This window comes from Geotrypetes seraphini, chromosome 13 (genome assembly GCF_902459505.1).
Source record: "Geotrypetes seraphini chromosome 13, aGeoSer1.1, whole genome shotgun sequence".
Lineage (NCBI taxonomy): Eukaryota > Metazoa > Chordata > Amphibia > Gymnophiona > Dermophiidae > Geotrypetes > Geotrypetes seraphini.
In genome coordinates, this window is record NC_047096.1 from 36,663,100 (window position 1) to 36,687,454 (window position 24,355).

The following is a 24,355-nucleotide window of genomic DNA, read 5'->3' on the forward strand; positions in this document are numbered from 1 at the left end:
CAGGCAAGTCAAAACAGAGGAATAATAAAAGTTTGTAGACAAATATTGTGGGTATTGTATTTATTTAAAAATATATATACCACCCAATCAGACGTTGCTAGGTGGTTTACAAAATGAAGGGCATAGCACTTTTCTTGCCTTTATTAACTTCTTGTTCATTATCTTCACCATCACAGGGGTTTAAGAACATAAGAACATAAGCAGTGCCTCCGCCGGGTCAGACCACAGGTCCATCCTGCCCAGCAGTCCGCTCCCGCGGCGGCCCAAACAGGTCACGACCTGTCAGAATCATCAGAAGGGGCTCCCTTGCCACCTTGGCTTCCCATTTAAGTCCTGCCTTCCTATCGAAGCCCTAGCCCTCCGGTCTTTCACATGCACGACCTGGTTGGTTTTTACTCATTACCTGGTGTTACATCCCAGCACCTCTCTCAGTATCCCACGATCCCTTTATCCCTCAGGAATCCGTCCAATCCCTGTTTGAATCCCTGGACCGTACTCTGCCTGATCACTTCCTCCGGTAATGCATTCCAAGTGTCCACGACCCTCTGGGTGAAAAAAAAACTTCCTTGCGTTTGTTTTGAACCTATCTCCCTTCAGTTTCTCCGAATGCCCCCTCGTACTTGTTGTCCCCTTCAGTCTGAAGAATCTGTCCCTATCCACCCTCTCTATGCCCCTCATGATCTTGAAGGTTTCTATCATATCTCCCCTGAGCCTCCTTTTCTCCAGAGAGAAGAGCCCCAGCCTATCCAGCCTCTCGGCGTATGGGCAGTGTTCCAGCCCTCTTACCATTCTCGTTGCTCTCCTTTGGACTCTTTCAAGTACCGCCATGTCCTTCTTGAGGTGCGGCGACCAATACTGAACGCAGTATTCCAGATGTGGGCGCACCATCGCTCGATACAGTGGCATGATGACTTCCTGTGTTCTGGTTGTTTCACTTTTCAATACATACTACTACTACTATTAAATTATTTCTATACCGCTACTAGACACATGCAGCGCTGCACAGAGTCACAAAGAGTAAGAAAACAGTCCCTGCTCATAAGAACTTACAATCTAAACAGCCAAGACAGACAAATAGGATGTCATGGATACAGTTAAGGGGAATGGTTAATCAGCTGGCTGAGTTGGAGGGCAGAGGAGTAGGATTAAGGATTGAAGGCTAAGGTGGGTTTTCAGGCTGCTTTTAAACAAGGGAAGGGAAGGGGCTTGACGGCCAAACTCGGGTAATTTATTCCAGGCATAGGGGGCAGCTAGATGAAAGGAATGAAGTCTGGAATTGGCAGTGGAGCAGAAGTGTAACGCTAAGAGTTACTTATCTGAGGAATGGAGTTCCCTGGGAGGTGTTTAAGGAGAGAGAAGCGAGGAGCGATATTGAGAGGCAGCAGAATGAACACACTTGTAGGTCAGCAATAAGATCTTGAACTGTATGCGATGGCAGATAGGGAGCCAGTAAAGTAACTGAAAGAGAGGTTTGACATGAGCGTAGCGAGGTTGGTAGAAGATGAGTCGTGCAGCAGAGTTTTGCACAGGTTGCAAGGGGGAGAGGTAACACTGAGGGATACCAGTTAGGAGTAGATTGCAGTAATCTAAGCGTGAGGTTACGAGAGCTTGAACAAGGGTCCAGGTAGTGTGCTCAGAGAGAAAGGGGGCAGATTTTGGTGATATTGAAGAGCTAGAAGCGACAAGTCTTAGCAGTTTGTTGGATATACATAGAAAATGAGACGTCAGAATCGAAGACCACTCCAAGGTTACGACAGTATTATTTACAGAGATGGAGAAAGGAGGAGGAGGAGCAGAGGGTTTAGGAGGAAAGAGTAGCAGTTCAGTCTAGGACATATTTAGTTTCAGATGACAGCAGGACGTCCAGGTATCAATGTCAGCCAAACAACCAGAGACTTTTTCTTGGACTTTAGGTGAAATTTTAGGTGTAGAAAAGTAGATCTGGGAGTCATCAGCATATAGGCAATACTGGAAGCCATTGGAGGAGATAAGGGCACTGAGAGGTGTAGAGAGAGAAGAGAAGAGGACCTAAGACAGAACCCTGGGGTACACCAACCGCTAGCGGGGTAGCAACAGAAGAGGACACACCAACACATACATATATAGCACATATACTTACTGTTTGCCACTGATTTTGTATGACCTGTGGCAAGTTACTATGACCCCTGTTTACTAAACCATTTTAGGTGTTTTATATGAGTTTTTCTGTGTGTGAACTGTGAACCTGGATGAGCATTAAACTCCTAATGCAGAAATTCATGGGCAAGGGAGAAGAAGTACACTTTTTCAGTTAATGCTGATATAGTTAACACATATTAACTGCTAATGCAGTCATTAATGTGGAACAGTAACACCTCCGGGTGCCAGATTGAATGCGGCATTTCATAAGGCTTTTTCTAATGTGCAGGTCATGTGCTAATGTTCCTTTTAATGTGCGGTATTTACAAAGAATGAATGCTGGAGCACTTACAGCTTCCTGTATAGAAGGTACTAAATGCTCATGTGCTCCTGTGTTAATCCTGTATTATCGGTTAGCACACACTAATCATAATGCACTAGCTAGATAATACGGGACTGTCCACTCTCTGCATATAACTTGACATGCGCGCCCCTCCAAAAAAAAAATGTTTCTAAAAGACATCAGTAACACTCAGGTTAGTGTGTCTGTCAAGCAGACAAAATACTAGAAATTTTTTTTTAACATGATCTGCAGTAGCCTGTTAGTGCCTTCTTTACAAGATATTGTATTCATTCATGAGTTTTTAGAGTTACAGGTCCGCAATTGTGGAATGCACTTCCTGAGCAGATTCATCAGATTCCTGTACCATTATCTTTTTATAAGTGCTTGAAGGCTTATTAATTTCAAGAGGCCTTTGGTAGTGTACAGGGGAGATATTAGTTTTATAGATATTTTCCCTTTAGGGGAGATATGAGAATGTTTTGGAATGTTTTTTGTTAATGTGTACATGTTTGGTTGTTTGTCTATTTATGCTTATGCATGTTGATTGTAACCTGCATAGATTTTGGGATATGCGGGATATAATTGATTTAAATAAATAAATGATATCCGCACATTAAGGGATTAATACCCTATAGTAAATTGACCCCTATATGTTTCTTGTCACTACAGGTAAGAATAAAGGGAGCGGGCTATAATTTCTTTAAGATTCTTTCCTCTTTTTACCAATACTACCAATCGGGGCCTTAGGCCTCTGTCCAGTGTATCCTGGGATGCACTAGGAGGGGCCTACAGCCCTGATTGGCTCAGGTGCCTAAAGCCCCATCAAGGGGAGGGGCTTGAGCCAATCATGGCCTTAGGCCCCTCCCAGTGCATCTCAAGATGCACCGGGAAGGAGAAGGCCCACCAGTTTGAAGATTTGGACCTGATGGCTGGAGGGAGTGGGCATTCCTCTGGCAGTCCTTCAATTTTAAGATATGGAGGCGGGGGGGGGGGCTTTTGGGGAGTTGTGGGGGGGAGGGGCAGAGGACACTGGCAGCAGGATAGAGTGAGCATCCCTTCTGCTCTCTTTCAATTCAAAGATATGAGGGGTGGTGGGTTTTCAGGGGTCAGGGGACCCCAGCGGTGGGAGAGAGTTAGCCATCTCTCCTGCCATCTTTCAATTTAAATGTATGGGGGAGTGTTGGTTTGTAGGGGGTGGCCGGGTACCTCAGCAATGGTGTTGGGGGCGGGTCTGGGCAGCAACGGGCGTGGGGGGTGTCGGCGGGAGAGAAGCTTTGAGAGAAGGGAGGAGCTGTGCTTAGCGATTGCTCTATACCAGCAATTCTCTGCAGAAATAGCGTGCATATAATTTACATCCTATTATGCTAAGAATTGCCCATAAAATAAAAATTGCTCCTACTATGGCCACTACATTGACTCATCAGATTTTACCTGTGAGTTGTCAGAATACGGCCCTTAATAATAGCTACAGTGATAACTACCGTACTTCTCTCATGGGTGAGATAAATGTTAAAGGGCAGAATATTTGATTGTTCTTTTTTTTTCCTTTCCACATTTTATTTAAGGGAAGTTGTATCTGTTTTCTTTGCTCTTAAATATCCCTTAAGGATAATTTGCTTAGGATAACCTTCATTATAAAATCTTTTCCTCAAGTCCTGCAATTTTTCTTGAAAGTCTGTGTCTACAGATCACACTTATCCTAAACTAAGAAACTGGTTTTCTGACAAGTTTTCTTTTGTTTACTACGTATTAGATTCTTGATCTAATCTAATCTAATCTAATGCTTGACTTTATATACCGAGTCATCATTCAAGGAATGCTCGACTCGGTTTACAGTAGTTATCAAATAAAAACCCAGAAAAGAATAAGACTTAAGTTTGATAAAATTAATTTTCAAAGTGTTTAGCAAATAAAGTAGTTTTTAAGGATATGCCGCCTCTCTGTCAAAGTAGTTTAAATACTACATATAGGTATTTTCTCTTTCCTTAGTGGGCTCACAATTTAAGGATCTATTGTGAAATCTACTAAAATGTAATAGTTTATTCATATCTATGGCTTATGGTAGACTGAAGTCTTAAAACTGTAAGATACTTTTAGAATAAGATAGCACCATGGTAATCTGCTGATATTCATCAGCAGTAACTAGTTAAGTGCTGCTTTCAGAGGCAGAGCCAGGCAGCACTGTTTAACTGGATAGGAACCTTTCTTGCCCCATGAAACCCCACTGAAGCAAGGGAGTGTTAAATGGCTTGGCCAGAATCACAGCCTAGCTTCCCTGGTTCTCAGCACAGTGCTCTAACCATTAGGCTACTCTTCCACTCCAACTGGATGGAATTTGAAGAATTTTATAAAAAAAGAATGGTCTAATATTGGCAACTCTAGGTGTGAGTGTGTGTGCACGCGTGAGCGTGTGTGTGTATGTGTGAATTCTGTATCGTTTTAGACTGAGAAGAAACCAAGCGCTTGATCTGAGTTCCATAGCAATATGGAGGCATATCCCATTATTTAAAGTATGTCTTATTTCTCAAGGTAACAAACTCTAGAAATAGCCCACTTAATCAAGGTTTTTGTTGTTGTTGTTGTAATAGATAGCTTCCACTGCTGAAGCTGTTGCTGATCCTCTTCCCCAGAATATAAGAGAAGATGAGCTAAGTGTCCTGGATCCTGAAACCAAATGGAAAGAGAACGCTCAAAGACTAAAGGTTATATTATGCATCTAATCTACATGTAACTTTTTTAGTATTTCAGTATATAAGAACATTTCTTAAATATGTCTTCTGTTGGAAATGTTCACTTTTTGGACAGCTTCTTTTCTTTTTCAGATTGCTTGAAATGGACTGATACACGATATGATTATGGCAAATAATAATGTTAACTTATCACAGGAAAATTGGGTTATCTACTTTTTTTGCAGTAAATTTATAATATATACTTGAAGAAACAGCATTCTTCTCTAATTGAAGTAAGGCTTTGGGGCACTTTGACACAAACATTTTTGACAACTGGCTAATGAGAAAACAGCTTACGCACTCTACATAGAGAAATTGTGTGGACTCTGGGACTCTGGGAGTGTAATTTTTTAATGGTTTGTTATCCTAGGACAAGCAGGCAGTGTGTTCTTGCATATGGGTGACGTCATCCACGGAACCTGGTACGGACAGTTTGACATGTGAACTATCAATTTAAGAACATAAGAACATAAGAAGTTGCCTCCGCTGAGGCAGACCATAGGTCCATCCTGCTCAGCGGTCCGCTCCCGCGGCGGCCCATCAGGCCCATTGCCTGAGCAATGGTCTATACCTATCTATACCCCCCAATCCCTTTTTCTTCTAGGAATCTATCCAAACCTTCTTTGAAACCATTTAATGTTTTCTTGTCTACAACAGCCTCTGGAAGCGCGTTCCATGTGTCCACCACCCTCTGAGTGAAAAAGAACTTCCTAGCGTTTGTTCTAAACCTGTCCCCTTTCAATTTCTCCCAATGCCCCCTTGTGCTTGTGGTGCCCCTTAATTTGAAAAATCTGTCCATGTCTACTTTTTCTATGCCCTTTAGGATCTTGAAGGTTTCTATCATGTCTCCTCTAAGTCTTCGCTTTTCCAGGGAGAAAAGTCCCAACTGCTTCAATCTGTCGGTATATGGGAGATTTTCCATTCCCTTTATCAGTTTGGTTGCTCTTCTTTGTACTCCCTCAAGTACCGCCATGTCTTTCTTGAGGTACGGCGACCAGTACTGGACACAGTACTCCAGATGCGGCCGTACCATTGCACGATACAGCGGCATGATGACTTCCTTCGTCCTGGTCGTAATACCCTTCTTAATGATACCCAGCATTCTGTTTGCTTTCCTAGAGGCTGTGGCGCATTGCGCCGATGCCTTCAGTGTTGCGTCTACCATCACTCCCAGGTCTCTCTCCAGGTTACTAACCCCTAGTGGTGTTCCCCCCATTTTGTATGTGAACATCGGGTTCTTTTTCCCCACGTGCATGACCTTGCATTTCCCCACGTTGAAGCTCATCTGCCACTTTTCGGCCCACTTTTCCAGCTGCGTTAGATCCTTTTGGAGATCCTCGCAGTCTTCCTTGGTTTGAGCCCTGCTGTATAGTTTGGTGTCATCTGCAAATTTAATGACTTCACACTTAGTTCCCGCCTCTAGGTCATTTATGTAGATATTGAACAAGAGCGTGTACCCCGTGGTTCCATATCTTTTTAAGCAGTCTCTCGTGTGGCACCTTGTCGAAGGCTTTTTGGAAGTCAAGGTAAATGATGTCTATAGATTCCCCTTTATCCACCTGGCTGTTCACTCCCTCAAAGAAGTACAATAAGTTTGTGAGGCATGACCTACCCTTACAGAAGCCATGTTGACTCGGTTTTAGCTGCCCATTTTTTTCGATGTGCTCACAGATGCTGTCTTTAATCAGTGCCTCCATCATCTTTCCCGGGACTGAGGTCAGGCTCACCGGCCTGTAGTTTCCCGGGTCCCCCCTTGCGCCCTTCTTGAAGATGGGCGTGACATTTGCTATTTTCCAATCCTCCGGGATCTCTCCGGTTTTTAAGGATAGGTTGCATATCTGTCGAAGTGGCTCCGCTATTACGTCTTTTAGTTCCTTGAGTACCCTTGGGTGAATGCCATCCGGACCCGGCGATTTGTCGCTCTTTAGTCTGTCAATCTGCTTGAGTACATCCTCTTGGCTTACCTCTAAATCGACCAGCTTATCGTCTTGGTCTCCTATTACGATCTCCTCGGGTTCCGGAATGGTGGTTATATTCTCCATCGTGAAGACTGACGTGAAGAACTCATTTAACCTGTCAGCTATCTCTTTCTCTTCTTTTACAACTCCCTTTCTGTCTCCATCGTCCAATGGTCCCACTTCTTCTCTCGCCGGTTGCTTCCCCTTGACGTATCTGAAGAACGACTTGAAGTTTGTTGCTTCCTTTGCCAGTCTCTCTTCGTATTCTCTTTTTGCTTTTCTAACCACTCGGTGACACTCTTTCTGGTGTTCTTTGTGCCCTTTTTGGTTCTCCTCTGTTTGGTCTTTTTTCCATTTTCTGAACGATGCTTTCTTGTCGCTTATCGCCTTCTTCACTGCACTTGTTATCCACACTGGGTTTTTTGTTCTATTTTTTTTGCACCCTTTTCTGAACTTGGGGATGCATATGCTTTGTGCTTCGTGCACAGTCTCCTTGAATAAGGTCCAGGCTTTTTCTACAGATTCCGTCTTCCCTATGTTGCCTTTGAGCTTCTTTCCCACCATTTTTCTCATGGCATCATAATTTCCTTTTTTGAAGTTGAGTGCCGTCGTTGTGGTTCTTTTCCCCTTTGATGATCCAATTTCAAGCCTGCACTGGATCATGTTGTGATCGCTGTTACCTAGTGGGGGTAATACCGCCACCTCCTTTGCTGTCCCCCCTAGTCCATTGAAGATTAGGTCAAGAGTGGCATCGCCCCTTGTTGGTTCCGTGACCAGCTGCTCCATGAAACAGTCCCTCGTGACTTCTATGAATTTTGTCTCTCTTGCGCAGTTTGAGTGCCCAATACTCCAGTCTATCCCAGGATGGTTGAAGTCCCCCATCACCACCACATTTCCGCTTCTGCATACCTGCTTCAGTTCAGCCTCCATCTCCTGGTCGATTTCTTCCGGTTTAAGTTGAAAAACTTGCCAATGCCTGTACCACACATGTGTGAGTGCCTTCCCATCCGACGCCAGCACGAGCCCCTCAGTTCTTCATTTTCCATGAAGCGAAGAAGTTTGTTTTCACTGAAGTCCATTCAGTTTTTTGTTGCCTTCTCGCTTCGCGCTTTTTATTTTCTATTCTATGATTTTTCTTTCGAGTTTAGTAATTCGGTTTTATTTTTGACAGGTTTTCTAAAAATAAAAAAAGTAAGAGAACTTTTCCGTCAAAGACGTTATCCTTCTGTGGTGATGGCTTGTGAAGCGGTAGTTATGTTGTTGCTGACCTTTTTCAAAGGTTGGCGGCTTTCTACTGCAACACCTGTTTAATTTACTTATTTATAATAATTTCTTTCTTCGGTGCCTTTTTTTTCTGTCAAGAACAGTTCTTCTGTGCGAACATGGACGGTGCCAGGTCTTCGCAGCCATTGACATCGAAAGCATCAGCATTGGCATCGCAGGACATTCTGGCATCAGGGAAGCTAGCTAACAGGCCATCCACTTCCCAACAAGCGTCACAGGTCTCTACAGGATCGATGCACTCGATGCAGACCAAACAACAATGCCACCTCTCCCTAGCTTGCCAGCTCTGACATCGGAGGGAAGCCTTCCAGATCTGCTTTGGAGGAAGGGGGTATGCAGCTGGAGGGCAGAAAGGAGGGCATGGGATCCCCGGCAGTGGCGGCCATTAAGGAGGAAGGGGACAGGAGACCTACGCAGTGCTGCGTACCCCCAACAAGCGGCTCGTGTACCCTTAGCACATGTTGAGAAACTCTAGCGTACAGCATGTACAGTTTAACATAAAACTTACAATAATAAAATGATCAAATATAAGCATAAATACAGTCAATTAAGTGAACTTGAAAATGACAGATTGAAACCTTGAGTATTATTTATTTTAAAAATTGCTGCTCTGCTTAGCCTAAGCAGATTACAAGTCACATACGTAAATTAAATTAACAAAACATTAATACATTGCAACCTTTCACAAAACCTTTCAGCACTGCAAAGGTTCACCTCCTTCCTGGATCCAAGAACACAATCTGTGCTACTAGGGACAGCTAAATCAAACCCCAAATCAATTAAATACGGAGTTCCCCAAGGTGCCTTGCTATCCCCTCTCCTCTTCAATCTGTATATCAGGCCAGTCATCGACATTACACACAAATACAACATTAAGATTCACTCCTATGCTGATGACCTTCAACTATTGCTCCTCCTAGGTGACGATCGTCCAACCCAACTCACTAACCTCCTACACTGCCTTTCTCATATGAAAAACTGGATGACAGCCAATAAATTCCAGCTGAATGCCTCAAAGACTGAATTACTCTGGATCAGGAAAAAGAACACTACTTTCACCTGTCCGACACTATCCTGGGAATCCACCCCCTTAACAGCAAAAGACCAGGTATGAAGTCTTGGAATTATACTGGATGGCTACCTGTCCCTCTTCGCCCACATCTCGCAGGTAGTTTCCACATCTTTTTACTACCTACGCCAACTGCGAAGGATCAAACCCTACCTCCCAGAAACAGACTTAGCCCAACTGCTATATGTCTACATACTCTCTAGACTAGACTACTGCAACTCCCTATTCAATGGCATCGCTGCAAGAGATCTAAAACGCCTCCAAAAAGTCCAGAACTCAGCAATTCGACTACTTTACAACCTCAGCTACCATGACCCGATTACTCCAGCGCTCTATGCAGCTCACTGGTTACCAGTCAAAAAGTGATGCATCTTCAAAGCCCTGATCATGACACACAAGAGATTCTATCAAAAAACCCCAACCTATATAGCATCCAAGCTACGCCTATACACCCCTAACTGCCCCCTCCGCTCCAAAGCAGAACAAAGACTCAGCATTCCCGCAGAGAGATCCCTCCAAATGAGTACGGCGTACAAAAGATCCTACAGCTATTTCCTACCTCGGCTATGGAACAGACTACCCACACAGATCAGGTCGCTAGACTCACTAATAACCTTCTGCAGAGCAGTAAAGACTTTCCTCTTCCGCCAATTGGGCCATTAAAAACTGCCTCCTCATTATACTTCTAGTACTCTTCGCTATGACCAGTCTGGTCTCTAGAATAAGCTCTGTTATTGTCTACTGTAACCTATTTGTTGTGATGACTAGTGAGCTTCTGGGAGAACGGGATAGAAATTGAAATAAATAAATAATAAATAATCATCCATACAGTCCTGCAAGGAGAAGGACTATTCATCTAAAAGAATGCAGAACATGGGTTAGAATTCTTTATAGATGGAAAAAAAAGTATAAAAATCTTTGAAAAATTGCAAAAGTATCTATAAATATGACTATAGAGACACATATCTGCTAATGGTCTGAAACGTTATAGCTTGTTGATATAATAATAATAATAATAATGATAACAATTTATATACCGCAATACTGTTAAGTTCTATGTGGTTTACAATAGATTAAGCGAGGTACAAATTGATTGAATTTAAGAGGGGGGAAGAGGAGAGTTAATAGGACTGGAAATGCGTTGTTGAGCAGAAAGAGATTAATAGGACAGAGGAATCACTAAGGAGGAGAAAGAAGATGAGTGGGTCAGTTGTCTAGATACTTTAGGAACAGTTGAGTTTTTAGACGTTTTCTGAATTCCTCATAAGTAGTGGGCGAAAGCAGATATGGTGAGATGATTTGTATGATGATTGATGTATTGTGGCGCAGTGGTTGGAGCTACAGCCTCAGCACCCTGGGGTTGTGGGTTCAAACCCTGCACTACTCCTTGTGACCCTGAGCAAGTCACTCAGTCCTCCATTGCCTCAGGTACGTTAGATAGATTGTGAGCCCACTGGGACAGATAGGGAACATACTTGAGTACCTGATTGTAAACTGCTTAGATAATCTTGATAGGCAGTATATAAAAACCTAATAAACTTGAATTTACTGCACACATTTTGCTGTTCTTGGAAAGGCCTATATAAAAGAAACATAAAATAGTTGCCATTTTGTTACTTTGACGATAGGCACCTTCTTTTTAAATTTCTTTTCTGCATATGTGGATTTTTAGATTATCCCCCCACTCAGAATTACTTACCCCCTCTTTTATAAAACTGCGATAGTAGTTTCTAGCGCGGGAGCCACGCTGAATGGCCCGCGCTGTTCCCGATGCTCATAGGAACTCAATGAGCGTCGGGAGCAGTGCGGACCATTCAGCGCGGCTCCCTGTGCTAGAAACTGCTATTGCAGTTTCGTGAAAGGAGGCCATAGTGCATAATCAGATTTATTATAATGTATATGACCTTCATAACTCATTCCTGATATGCCAAGTTTCTTTTCTGATGTCTGGAACTGGGCACAGGAAATGAGGGTGACCATGCTCACAATGTGATGGCAACTAAGAGCAGGAAGCGAATATCACTCCCTCTTATTACAATTATTATATTTGGCTCATTAAAATTTTCTCTAAACTGTTTGCTCCAAAAATGGATTTAAAAAAAAATCTACAGATTAGAAAAGAAAGCAAAACAAATGTGCAGGTTACGTTTTGCTGTGTACCATCTTGAGTTAGTTTCTTCAAAAAGATGATAAGTCTTAAGACATTAAAAAAATATATAAAAGCTAAAAAAGACTGCATTTTTATAGTTATTTTCCAAAGTTTCTGTTTTCTTTTCTCTTTTAATTTTAGGACCACAAGAACACAAATTTCCAATCAGATTGGACAAGTTCAGACCACATTCAGCAGAGCAGGTCTTCCAAGCTCAAAGACAAACATCATCCAGCAGGGAGACAACTGCAGAACATTTCAAATCAGAACCAACTTCTTGGAAACTCTAATAGGAAACCTAAAACTTCTCAAGAGCTAGAGCTTGTAGCAGATGACAGTGGGTCCTCTTGTTATTTGTGGAATGCCAATGTCTCTATACATCCAATAAGGCCAGCCATCAAGCACAGCCTTCCAACAACACACTGGAATTCTGATTTAAAACCTTTAGCAAATATAAATCCTTCAGTAATTCAGAATCACAAGCAAGCCACCATGAACTTTGTTTCTTCTAAGTGTCCTCCTGAAGAGCGATATATTTTATCACAGGCATTTATTGGCAGACACTTTGAAGAGTTACAGCACTTACCATCGTACCTTTCCCAAGATGTGCACAAATATTTGAATCCCCTTGATGTTGATAGACATGTTTTGCTCAACCAAAGCAGGGCTTTGGCCACTCTTGGTGCTCATAGCTATGAATCTCCAACTGAAAGCCACATAATGGGTGTGTCTGCAGGGAACAGCCACCATGGCAATGCTGGCTCATGGTAAGGAGACATTTCAGAATGTAGTTAAATTTCCTTTTACACAAGAATATAGGAGTGGGAGTAGGAAATTTGGTGAAAAAAATTAAATATTGTGATATAATTTTCTGTAGGCATTTGGAAATTTAAAATCTATAAATTCATGGGAAGTTAGCTTAATAACAACAAGCAGTTTGCAAATTTATGAATAATTATTGACACGTTCTACTTTATATGTATTTATCTGTGAGCATTCCACCATTTTTTGTTTTCTTTTTCGTTGGTATAGAAGTTAGAAATTGTTCTTAATTGCTTAAAAGTGGTGTCTTGATCTAGTAATGAGCGTAGGCCAACAAAGCAAGGTGTTCATTTCTTGCTGTCCAAACTTAAGTGAGGTAGCCGATGTTTACATTTCTAGCTATTTTGTAATATTTGGATGTGTTTTCTTTTTCACCACTGTGGAATAGTTATGACCAATACTCCCATTTTTTCTCATGTGAGCAACATTTTCTAAAAAAATTTTTTTTCATGTGAGCAACAAGTTCTAAAAACCAACAATTTTCCAGATTTGCAAGTATTTTTGTGAGCGACCAGGTAAAATCTGTGAGCGACAGTTGCTCATGTGCTCAGCTTAGATTATGACCACAATGGAACTTGTCCAAAGCAGAAATTTTCAGAAGATTTTACTCAAGTAAATACTTCTGGCTGAGAATCGGGATATAACAGTCAACATTTGATTTAAGTACCAACCACCATGATTTTTACATACCTGGATATTCAATACTGGTATCCGGATACTAGCCAGTGCTGAATATTTGTCTATAACTTGGCCAGTGACAGTTATCCAGATATTGATAATATTCAAAACAATACCCACATAGTTTTGCCTAACTTTATCTAGGTAGGTAACCTGATTAGCAAACTGAATATCACTACTAAATAGATAACTAAAAACTCTACCCAGGCTCCACCTCTAGGCCATCCTTGGTATTAACTGGGCAGTTAAAACAAATTTTTAGTGACATTACCTGGATAATTATGTAAATACAAAAACACCACTTAAATGGAGCTGAGAGTCAGCTCTACCGGAAGAAAAGCCTCAGGTTTTATCGGTAGAACTCCAAGGTCAGACCACTTCCATCCACATCATTGGCCAAAAACTTCCGTTGAGAGCGACTATGTGCCACTAAAATTATTGTTATGGGGACTGAGATCTTTAAAAAACAACTCTATTGCCACTGTATTTGGAATTAAAGGCATCTTCTGTACTGCCAACGTTTCACGGAACTAAGCCATTTCCTCAGGGCTTTCAGACTTCCTGATTCATTTACACAGCTCTGTGAAAGTAATTATAAAATTCATGTATAACATCTCTATCTAAGTATTATTCCTTAACAATAGATGCAAACCAATTTTTACTCACTGGGTTGTTGTATTCACGGTCTCACCAGCGTCCTACTTCCATAACTTTGGCGTGTCAGCTTTTAAAGAGAGAAAAATCGCATCCCTGTTCATCAATGTTTGGGGAAAACATTAGCTTCTCTTCATTGGACAACCAACACAGTCATCACAATCATGGGCGTGTCTTCATAAGTAGTGGTAAAATTTAAAACTCTAGATATTTAGCATGGCAGGAGAACTATAGATTAGTAAAAATAATACCAATCTATGCGTACATTTAATCCTTTCAGTATCATGGTTCCTAATTCATAGATCCAGCACTGTTCTTTTTGTTGGAAACATAGTTGTCTATTGCCTCTATGCATATTATATTCTACATGAACTAACACACAGCATTTCAGTTGGAAAAAAATCATGGTTTTGGTCCAGTGTTGTACCATTGGTGCTTATAAGATCTTTCTGTTTAACGTGCTTCTGTGTTTAAGTCGCAGTCACAGTTGTCTAGTGGTTTGACCAACTGCGATTTCAATATTAATATCAGTTTCAATATCATGAAGCCAGATCTGCTCCAGTGTCAACCTGTGATTAATCTCCTTAAACTTACATTTCCTGTATACTGAAGAAGCTTTTTTCCCTTGTCTTTTGGAAAAAGTGAAGTTACTTACCTGTAACAGGTGATCTCCATAGACAGCTGGGGAATGCAGCCATACTTGCTCACCTTCCATCCCCACATATCAGCTTAATTAATGAGCTAGAGATATACAGCAGTGGAGCTCATTTACTAACAGCATGCACAAATGCTGTTAACATGTGTTGGGGCCCTTTCACTAAGTCTGCACTAAGGCCACATTTAGTATGACTGCAAAATGGCTGCATTTTCCATTTTCTGAATTAATGGCCATACAGTAGTCTCCCAATTAGCACTTGGCCCTTACCACCACCTAATTACAATATGTTAGGAGCTCCCACACTAACCACATGCTAATTGATTAGAATGTGGCGATGTGGCTGCGGCAGGACATGCCTACTTTCTGTATCCAAACACGCCCCCATGCTAAAAAATAATACCTATTTTTTAGTGTGTGGGTTGCATGTGCTGATTCCAAAATTACTGCAGGATGCCTAAGTGTGTTCTGCAGTAGTACCTTTTTAACCTGCAGAAAGCACGCATTAGTGCTTACCACATCTTAGTAAAAGGACTTCATTATTTGGGCCCTGCAACAAGTAATACACCTTAACGGCATTTGCACATACTGTTAGTAATGTGCTAAATCCCTCAATTTCCGTTAATAAAGGTAATTATCACATTTAGTAATCATAAGACCTTAGGGCTCCTTTTACTAAAGTGCGCTAGCGTTTTTAGCGCATGCACAAAATTACCGCGTGCTAAACTGCACGGTACGCTTCTAGAATAACGCCAGCTCAATGCTGGCGTTAAGGTCTAGCGCGCACTATTCTGCACGTTAAGGCTCTAACGCACCTTTGTAAAAGGAGCCGTTAGAGTTTTCATTATTGTTTTATCAAATTCTGTTTGTAGGTCTTACACCAATACTGTTATCACTCCTTTTTTTAAAGGCAGTTTCTGTCTCCATCTTTCAACCACCTCATGGCCTCCTCCTCTACCATGCAAGTTATGCAGACAATGGGACAACCATTTTATCAGGTCCCTCCAATAACAGATTTTCACCATGGTGAAACCCTACTTTCCAATCCTGTATTGCCACCCATTTTGTCCAGGGAGGAGAGTGACTCCACATTATATGGGGAGAGGAGCAGCGAGAGGAGCCAAGCGACAATAAGCCACATTAATTCAGAAGACTACCTCCTGCAAATGGAAGCACAGAAGCAACAGAAAGATAGAAGTAATGGAAAGGTAAGACAGAAGCTTTCATAATATTGTGAGTTTGGAAATACTGCTTCTTAAAACATATCCTCTTTATAGTCATGGGAACAACAGCATATTTTAGGCGATTTTTGGATAGCTGATAAACTCATCCAGATGCATTATAGGACCTTATGCACTGATTTGAGTGTGAAGAATTGGGGATTACAAATCCCACACTGCTTTGGGATCGGTGGTGTAGCGAGGGAGGTTGGCACCTGGGTCGGTTGTGACTGGCATTGCTGCGCTGTGCGCCCCTACTTTTCTCCGCTGCGCTGTGCTGTTTCCATGACCAGGAAGTGACATCAGAAAGGAGCCAAGGCCAGTGTGAGTAGTGGGTGGAAGGTGCTGCTTGCACCAGCAAACATTTCAAGAGGTACACAAGGGGGAGGAGAGGTATCGGTGCTCCCATGAAGATGGTGCCCGGGCCGATCCGTCTCCCCTTATTACACCACTGGTTAGAATGCAAATTTAAAAGCAAGATTGGGCCATAAAGTCTCTCTCCTGGAACTAGGTAACTTGGCAGCTCTGCAGTAGAATATGTGAGCAGGCATTAGTATGTCTCTCAAAGATGACAGGTGGCAAGCCAAATATAACATGGTTTATTCCCCAGAATATTACTAGACCATATTCTGCTTCAAGATATATGCAAGAGAAAGCAAAAACAATTAATGTTTCTGGAATTATGAAGCCAGGAGACACTAGTTCAGAATTTAGTCACTGTATAATCTTGGATGATTGTATGAACTCTGTATGCTTAATTTAGATATGGGGGTGACCATGCAATAAATCTTGTACTGCATTGTGTGCATTCATGGTACTTATAAGTATGAAAGAAATATTTTTACTATAGTTTTAGAAGGCTTAGAGGGCCATTTTCGCAAAGAATGTCCAAGTCAGATTTGGACGTTTCCCACAAGTCATCCAAAATCAGAAACATGTAAAAGTCCATTCTAGCTGAACCACTAGATGTCCAAAAATATATATTTTTGAAAATCACCTAATTGGATGTGTTGGCCGACAGGACGTCCAATCCTTAGGATGCCTAACTTTATACCCCTTTTTCAACCACAAAAACATCCAAGTTGAAAATGTACAAATCCAAACCATTTGGTTGTGGGAGAGGCCATTATTGTGATGGACTGGCTACATAGACATGCCAACAAAGCAGTGGGACACTTTATAATAATAACTAGTCTTTAAGCCTGTTACATTAACAGGTGCTAGAGTAGATGTCTGTCTGTCTGGGTTTTTTTTTCCTTTGTCTCTCTCTCCTTGCACGCTGCCTGTCTGTCATTTTTTCTGTCTGTGTCTCTCCCTATGTCCTTAGTGCCCTCAGTGCTTCCTTCCTATGTCCTTAGTGCCCCTAGTGCCTCCTTCCCATGTCCTTAGTACCCCATCCTATGTCCTTACCTTAGTGCCCCAGTGCCTGCGTACTGTGTCCTTAGTGCCCCAGTGCCAGCGTACTATGTCCTTAATGCCCCCAGTGCCTCCTTCCTATGTCCTTAGTGCCTCCAGTGCCTCCTTCCCATGTCCTTAGTGCCCCCAGTGCCTCTGTCCCGCTTAGTGCCCTCAGTGCATCCTATGTCCTTAGTTCCCTCAGTGCTCCTTTCTATGTCCTTAGTACCCCCAGTGCCTCCTTCCTATGTCCCCATCATTATCTTCCAGACTTTGTCCCACCCCCACCCCCGATGCCAGCCTGCCTGCCTCCCACCCCCCTGAACAGCATGTTTCCATTTAACCCCCCCCCCCCGCACCCCTGATGCCAGCCTGCCTCCCATCCCCCTGAGCAGCATGTTTCCATTTAAACCCCCCACCCCCCCATGCCAGCCTGTCTGCCTGCCTCCCATCCCCCTGAGCAGCATGTTTCCACTTAAACCCCTCCCACCCACCCCCGATGCCAGCCTGCCTGCCTCCCATCCCCTTGAGCAGCATGTATCCATTTAACCCCACCCCACGCCGATCCTATCCGGTACACGCGAAACACTCGTTGACCCTCCCAGCTGATCCTCCCACCGCTAGACGGCTGACAAACCTCCCAGCTCCAGCAGCGTCCAAGGCACAGTAAACACGCTGCCTCGCGGTCTTCTACTGGCCTAATTTCCTCTGCCGCGTCTCTGATGATGTGCCGGGTGCATGGCTTGGGGGGGTGTACAGCTGGCCAGGTCCGGGTCTTCCTGCCCTTCCTATCCCAGGGCCTGCGCCGCTGCAATCTTAACCCCCCTGCCGACAAGAAGTCTTTCCAACGTCAATTCTGACGTTGGAGAGGACGTTCCGGGCCAGCCAGGCAGTGATTGGCTGGCCAGGAACGTCCTCTCCGACGTCAGAAAGACTTCTTGTCGGCGGGGGGGAGGTAAGATTGCAGGCGCAGACCGGATGAAAGGAAGGGGAGAGGCGCTTTTTTTTTCTTTTTCCGTGGCAGGGAGGGCAGGATGTAGGCAGGCAAGCTGGCTGGCTTTAGCACAGCAGGGAGGGAGGGAGATAGGTAGACAGACAGGCAGGCTGGCTTTGGGGGTCGACAAAATCTGGAAGGCAGTGGAGGGGGGACATAAGGAGGCACTGGGGACACTAAGGGCACTGGGGGCACCATGGACACAGGAAGGAGGCACTGAGGGCACTAAGGACACGGGAAGGCGGCACTGGGGGCACTATGGACACGGGAAGGAGGGACTGGGGGCACTATGGACATGGGAAGGAGGGACTGGGGGCACCAAGGATACAGGAAGGAGGCACTGGGGGGCACCAAGGACACGGGAAGGAGGCACTGGGGGCACCATGGACACGTGAAGGAGGCACTGGGGGCACTAAGGACATGGGAAGGAAGGAGGGAGGGAATAGAAAGGGACAATTGTTGGGCCTGAGTGCAGAAAGAAAGAAATTAAAGAAAGGATACACAGTCAATTAATAGATGTCCCCTTTTGATGAAAAAAATAAATGTCACGTTACCTCTGACTTACTTTCTCTGCAGCAGAGTCGGCAGCCGCGCTAAGGTGCAGGAAGGTCCCGCGATGACTCGTCTGCCGGCTCTGCTCCGGAAGAAGTAACTTACGTCAAAGGGGGATGGACCCATCAGACGCAGTCATTGCGAGACTTTGCCACAACTCCCTGCGTCTGCCGGAGCAGAACCAGCAGACGAGTCATCGTGGGAACTTCCAGCATGCGATTGCTGAGTCCGCTCCAGAGCAAGTATGTCAGAGTGGGGTGGACTGGCAGCCGGCAGCTACAGTCATCGTGGGACCTTGCTGCATGAAGGGAGAGAAAGGAGCAGGATTGCTGGAATGGAAGAGTGGTGGAGGGAAAGAAAGGGGGCAGGGTGGTATGGAAGGGTGGTGCTGATAGAATTGATGTACAGAGAAAGGGAAGAGACATAAGGGGGAAGGATATTGGAGGGAAAGAAAGGGGGCAGGTGCTGATTGAAGAGGGATAGATGGTGAGAGAAAGGGCAGACATTGGATGGTAGTGGGGAGCCTATGCTGGATGGAAATGCAGATGGGAGAGATAAGGGAGCAAATGCAGGAAGGAAATGGGAGGAGAGAAAGAGGGGAGCAGACGCTGGATGGAAGTGGACAGAGAAAGGTGAAGGTACTAGATGGAAGGGTTGGAGAAAGAGGGTACATGATAGAAGGAGGGGATAAATAAAAGGAGGGCACATGATGGGGAGAAAAGGATTGAGTGAGGGAAAGAGGTGGCAAGCTTTAGGTAGTCAGTAAAAAAGGACATTGATGAGAGGGTAGTAAGAACGTAATCTAGACAGATGCAGAAAATAAATTGAAAAGGAAAATGAGGGAAAAAAGGGAAAGGGATTGCAGAGGAAAGGTGTGGGAGAGGGAAGGAGAGGAGAGAGATGCCAGACCAATGTGGGTGAAAGGAGAGATGGAAGGGGGAGGCATACAGTTTCTGGAAGGGACATAGAAGAAAAGAAGATGCCATATAGGGGAAGAGAGACGGCAGACAGTAGATGGAAGGAAGAGAGTTACAAGAAGATGAGGAAAGCAGAAACCACAGAAGACAAAGGTAGAAAAAAATTTTCTATTTATTTATTGCTTTAGGAGACGTGTCACTGTTTCTGTGGTGCACTGTATGCAGAGTCCAGCTTCTTACTGGTTCAATTTAACCATTGTCTATGTATTTCTATTTTATCCCCCCTTTTACAAAACTGTGGAGCATTTTTTTATCACCAGCCGTAGTGGTAGCAGCTCTGATGCTCAGAATTCTATGAGCGTCAGAGTTGTTACCAATGTGGCTAAAATCCACACTACAGTTTTGTAAAAGAGGGAGGGATTAGTTTGTGATTACATATTCCATACTAGGCGAAGGTGTTTTGTGTGTTCGAAAGACATGGTTTTTTGTTAGGCTTGACTGCAGGATTGATCTGTACTAGTCTGGCTTGTTTAGTTTTACAATGGGTGTATTGATGTTGTACTGCTCACTGCAGTATGTAAGATGCTGCCTTTTCCTAGGTACTCATGTGTGACATGTGGCTTGTTACTAAAAATCATGTTTTTCGTACAGATGGGGGGGTGTCAAAAAATTATAGGCCCCGGGTGTTGTATATGTTAGGTACGCCACTGTCTAGAGATAAATATGTACTTTTTCGTTCAGTTCTTTGTGAGGTGGGAGGGAGTTATTGACCACCAGGTGAGTGTGTGGGAATCCATTACTTAATCCCTCCAGTGGTCATCTGGTAAATTTAGGTAACTTTTGGGCACTTAGATGCTTCTAAAATAGGTCTAATCCAAAATGTCTAACTTCCTTCTGGGATGTCCTCAGCAAGGTTCGTTCACTGCAAAATGTCCAAGTGTAACCAGCCCAAAGCCAGTCCATAACATGCCTCCAAACATGCCTTACAAGACAATCCAGAAAGTCGGCTTTGAAAATCGGCACTTGGACGTCCTGGCGATTAGGACGTCCAAATGCTGACATGACGTTTTTTTGGTTCATAGTCAAATGTGCGAAAGACAACAGCGTGCGGACAAGTGAGCGCAAAACAACTGAGCGCCAAGAGCGATGAATTGTGGTTGCGCTGAGTTGTCCCTGCGCTGAATTGTCTTGCACGCTGTTATCCTTGCGCTCAATTGTCTTGCGCTCACTTGTCTTGGCGTTTTTGTCATCGCGCTTTTGTCTTGTGCGCATTTGACCTGCCACCCAGTTTTTTGGATGTCTTTCTTTTTTGATTATGAACTCCATAGACAGAATCTACCATATTTTTAGCTCCATTAGATGCACTTTTTCTCCCCCAAAAGTGGGTAGAAATAAGGGTGAGTCTAATGGAGCGAATATGCAAAGTGCCTCCCTCCTCCCCCCCCCCCCCCCGTTAACTTATTTTAAAGCTGCCACCCTCCCTTTCTTGCCAGCCCTCTTCTTCCTCCTTCTTCCCCCCCACCCCCCCGTATGTCCCTTTTGTTAAAAAAAACTTCTGGTGCCTCTCTCGCTGAGAGCGGCACACATGGGTTGCTGGCTGCCTGGTCCCCACCGCTTCTGCAGAGAACGACAGACGTGGTTGCCTCCTCTTCTGTTCTTTTGTGGCATAGTGGTGCACTAGGATGCCTGCCTGGTCCTGCAAGAACTGAATTGATAGCGTGGGGTCAAAATAGTGCTGGGGGAGGGGTGTGGGATTTGTGCTGTGGGTCAGGATTGTGTCAGGAGCAGAACCTGTCCCAACACAGAGTTACTGTGTTGGGAGGGTGTCAGAATGTTGATTGAGGGGTTCTGTGATGTGGGATGTTGGGAACCTGATAAGGGGGGATTCTATTATGTATAGGGGTGGTGGTGGCAGAATTGGTACTTATGCCACCGCATGAGTAGTGACAGCATTAGTGCAGCTGCAGTTATTGCCATCTCTTGAGGTAGTGGCAAGTTGTGATAGAAGCAGCCGTGACAGCTAGCACATACTACTGACCTGTGCACCAGCTATTACAGCTGGCCCCACCTCCACCTGCTCATTTCATACCCAGATTCTACCCACTCCTGTGTTAGGCAGCCAACAAGATTTTTAAAGTAAAGGCTTCCTTTTTTGCACAGTAGACACTGTGCCCTACTGCCCACTGCTAAAAACTCCATGTTAGCTGCAGCTTAGTAAAAGGGTGCTTAAATGAGCTACTACTAGCAGGATGTTGTCTATATAATAGAAGGAGGAACTTCTTCCTTATTTCAAGTAGCAACCTGTTTAGTCAATTATTAGGCCCTCAGCGTCACCACTCAGAACTCAAACATATCACCGTTCTGAGCTTTACGTGACAAATCGTCACTGGGTCTAATTTTTCTAATTTTTAAATTTTACAAGAGCTTTATATATTCACATGTTTATGACATGTTTATGACTTTCTTATAATTTTCATGTAGTTCAACTTATTTTACTTAGCTTTAATGTAGTTTTCTCTAGTAGAGATGTTTTTTAATCAGGTAGGGTGACATAGCCGACATGTTTCGCGGGAAACCGCTTTATCAAGGCACCACCCCTAGAAGAGATTAAAAGAAGTGATTAAAAGATTTCTATTGAACTGATAGTTAAGAAATAGCCACCTGAAGTGTTATATGCTAGAAATCTTGGTCTATATAATAGAAGGCACTTATGTCTAGATCCTGTACTATGATAGCAAGGGGGGCTTGATTAAACCATCTGTGCTGTATATATTGAGCTGCTGAATATTGCCACTGTATATATAGCTGCTGCATGTCAGAGGTCTCCACATAAATTCAGTGCTCCTAACTATACACATAAAGGATAGTTCTATAAAGTATTCTAAAAGTTAAGAGCCACAGGCCAATGGTTCCCAAACTTTCTAAAGTTACGGTTCTCCTAGGCTACACATTACATCTCAGATTCCCCACCACCACCATCACCAACGATGTTGGGCCCTATCTTTGCTGGCAGGGATTCCCACGGCCCACCAGCTGAAGAGGTCCAGTGTCCATGGCCTGAGCTCCATGCTGCCTGTGCAGTGAGCAAATCAATGGTATACTTCAGCTACTAATGCTGACATTCCCATGCATGCCCTCCTTCTTTCTCGTCCCCCTTCTATCCAGCGTCTGCCCTCCTTCTTTCTCTTCCCCCTTCCATCCAGCGTCTGTCCTCCTTTATCTACCTCCCTTCCATCCAGCGTCTGTCCACCTTCTTTATCTTCCTCCCTTCCATCCAGCGTTTGTCCACCTTCTTTATCTTCCTTCCTTCCATCCAGCGTCTGTCCACCTTCTTTATCTTCCTCCCTTCCATCCAGCGTCTGTCCACCATCTTTATCTTCCTCCCTTCCATCCAGCGTCTGTCCACCTTCTTTATCTTCCTCCCTTCCATCCAGCGTCTGTCCACCTTCTTTATCTTCCTCCCTTCCATCCAGCGTCTGTCCACCTTCTTTATCTTCCTCCCTTCCATCCAGCGTCTGTCCTTCTTTATCTTCCTCCCTTCTATCCAGCGTCTGTCCACCTTCTTTATCTTCCTCCCTTCTATCCAGCGTCTGTCCACCTTCTTTATCTTCCTCCCTTCCATCCAGCGTCTGTCCACCTTCTTTATCTTCCTCCCTTCCATCCAGCGTCTGTCCACCTTCTTTATCTTCCTCCCTTCCATCCAGCGTCTGTCCACCTTCTTTATCTTCCTCCCTTCCATCCAGCGTCTGCTCTCCTTCTTTCTCTTCCCCCCTTCCATCCAGCGTCTGACCTCCTTCTTTCTCTTCCTCCCTTCCATCCAGCGGCTGCCCTCCTTCTCTCTTAACTTCTATCCAGATTCTGCTCCCTCTATCTCCCCTCTTCCATCCAGCCTAAACCCACTTTCTGTTTCCCCCCAATCCAGTGTCTGCCTCTTCGTTGTCCCTCTCTCTCCCTACACACACACCCATCCCTTCTGCTGCTTCTCTTGCTTTACCATTATTTTGATTGCTGCATCATATTTTGAGGAGTCTGCTATGTATGCACTTTTACATGCTTTGTGTGTGTCTAGATTGGAATATGGGAATGTGGTTTATTGTGGAGTAAGTCGATATCTATTGAAATACCTTCAGACAATACATAACTCGGGACTTTGCATATTGACGGGGGCCTGTAAATGGGAGCATGTGACCCATTTATTCCTCTGGTTTCACTGGCTGCCTATAGAATTTTGGGTCCCATTTAAGATTTTGGCCTAGACCATAGGGCTTTGTATGAAAAAGATCAAAAACATTGATGTTAAATAAAAAGGTTCTATCTGCCATGTAGGACTGTATGTTCTAGTAGTCTTGGTACCTTTGTGGTTCCTTTGTCCTCTTAGGCTCATCTAGTTTCTACCTGTAAAGGAGCCTTTATTTGGTTTGCTCTGACATTGTGGAATCTTCTTCCTTTGATTATTAGGTGGAATGGACTTTTAAGACATTTAAATACAAATAAAAGCTTACTTTATCCCAGGACAAGCAGGCAGCATATTCTTGACTGATGGGTGACGGCACCGACAGAGCCCCGGTACGGACAATTTTAGAGTGATTGCACTCTAAGAACTTGGAAAGTCCTGGTAGGCCGCATCGCGCACGCGTGAGTGCCTTCCCGTCCGACAGAGGCGCGCGGTCCCCAGTTTCTTAGTTTCCGCGGAGCTAAGAAGACGCGTTTTTCAACGGCTGTTGAAATTTTTTCTACTTGCCTTCCCGCTCGCGTAAACTTTTTTGGCTCTATTGCCTTTTTTCTTTTATTTCATTTTTGTAAAAAAAAAAAAAAAAA

The 24,355-nt window shown here is 43.9% G+C and overlaps 1 protein-coding gene across 4 annotated transcripts in view; it reads left to right on the forward strand.

Moving 5' to 3' along the window:
• Positions 1 to 24,355, forward strand: part of JHY (junctional cadherin complex regulator) — a 123,958-nt gene that overhangs the window by 57,671 nt on the left and 41,932 nt on the right. For all 4 annotated transcript variants that reach the window (XM_033917297.1, XM_033917299.1, XM_033917301.1 and 1 more), the window contains exons 4-6: positions 5,050 to 5,163; positions 11,792 to 12,417; positions 15,370 to 15,667. In XM_033917297.1, the coding sequence (XP_033773188.1) occupies positions 5,050 to 5,163; positions 11,792 to 12,417; positions 15,370 to 15,667 (1,038 nt within the window). The remainder of the gene's footprint in view (positions 1 to 5,049; positions 5,164 to 11,791; positions 12,418 to 15,369; positions 15,668 to 24,355) is intronic.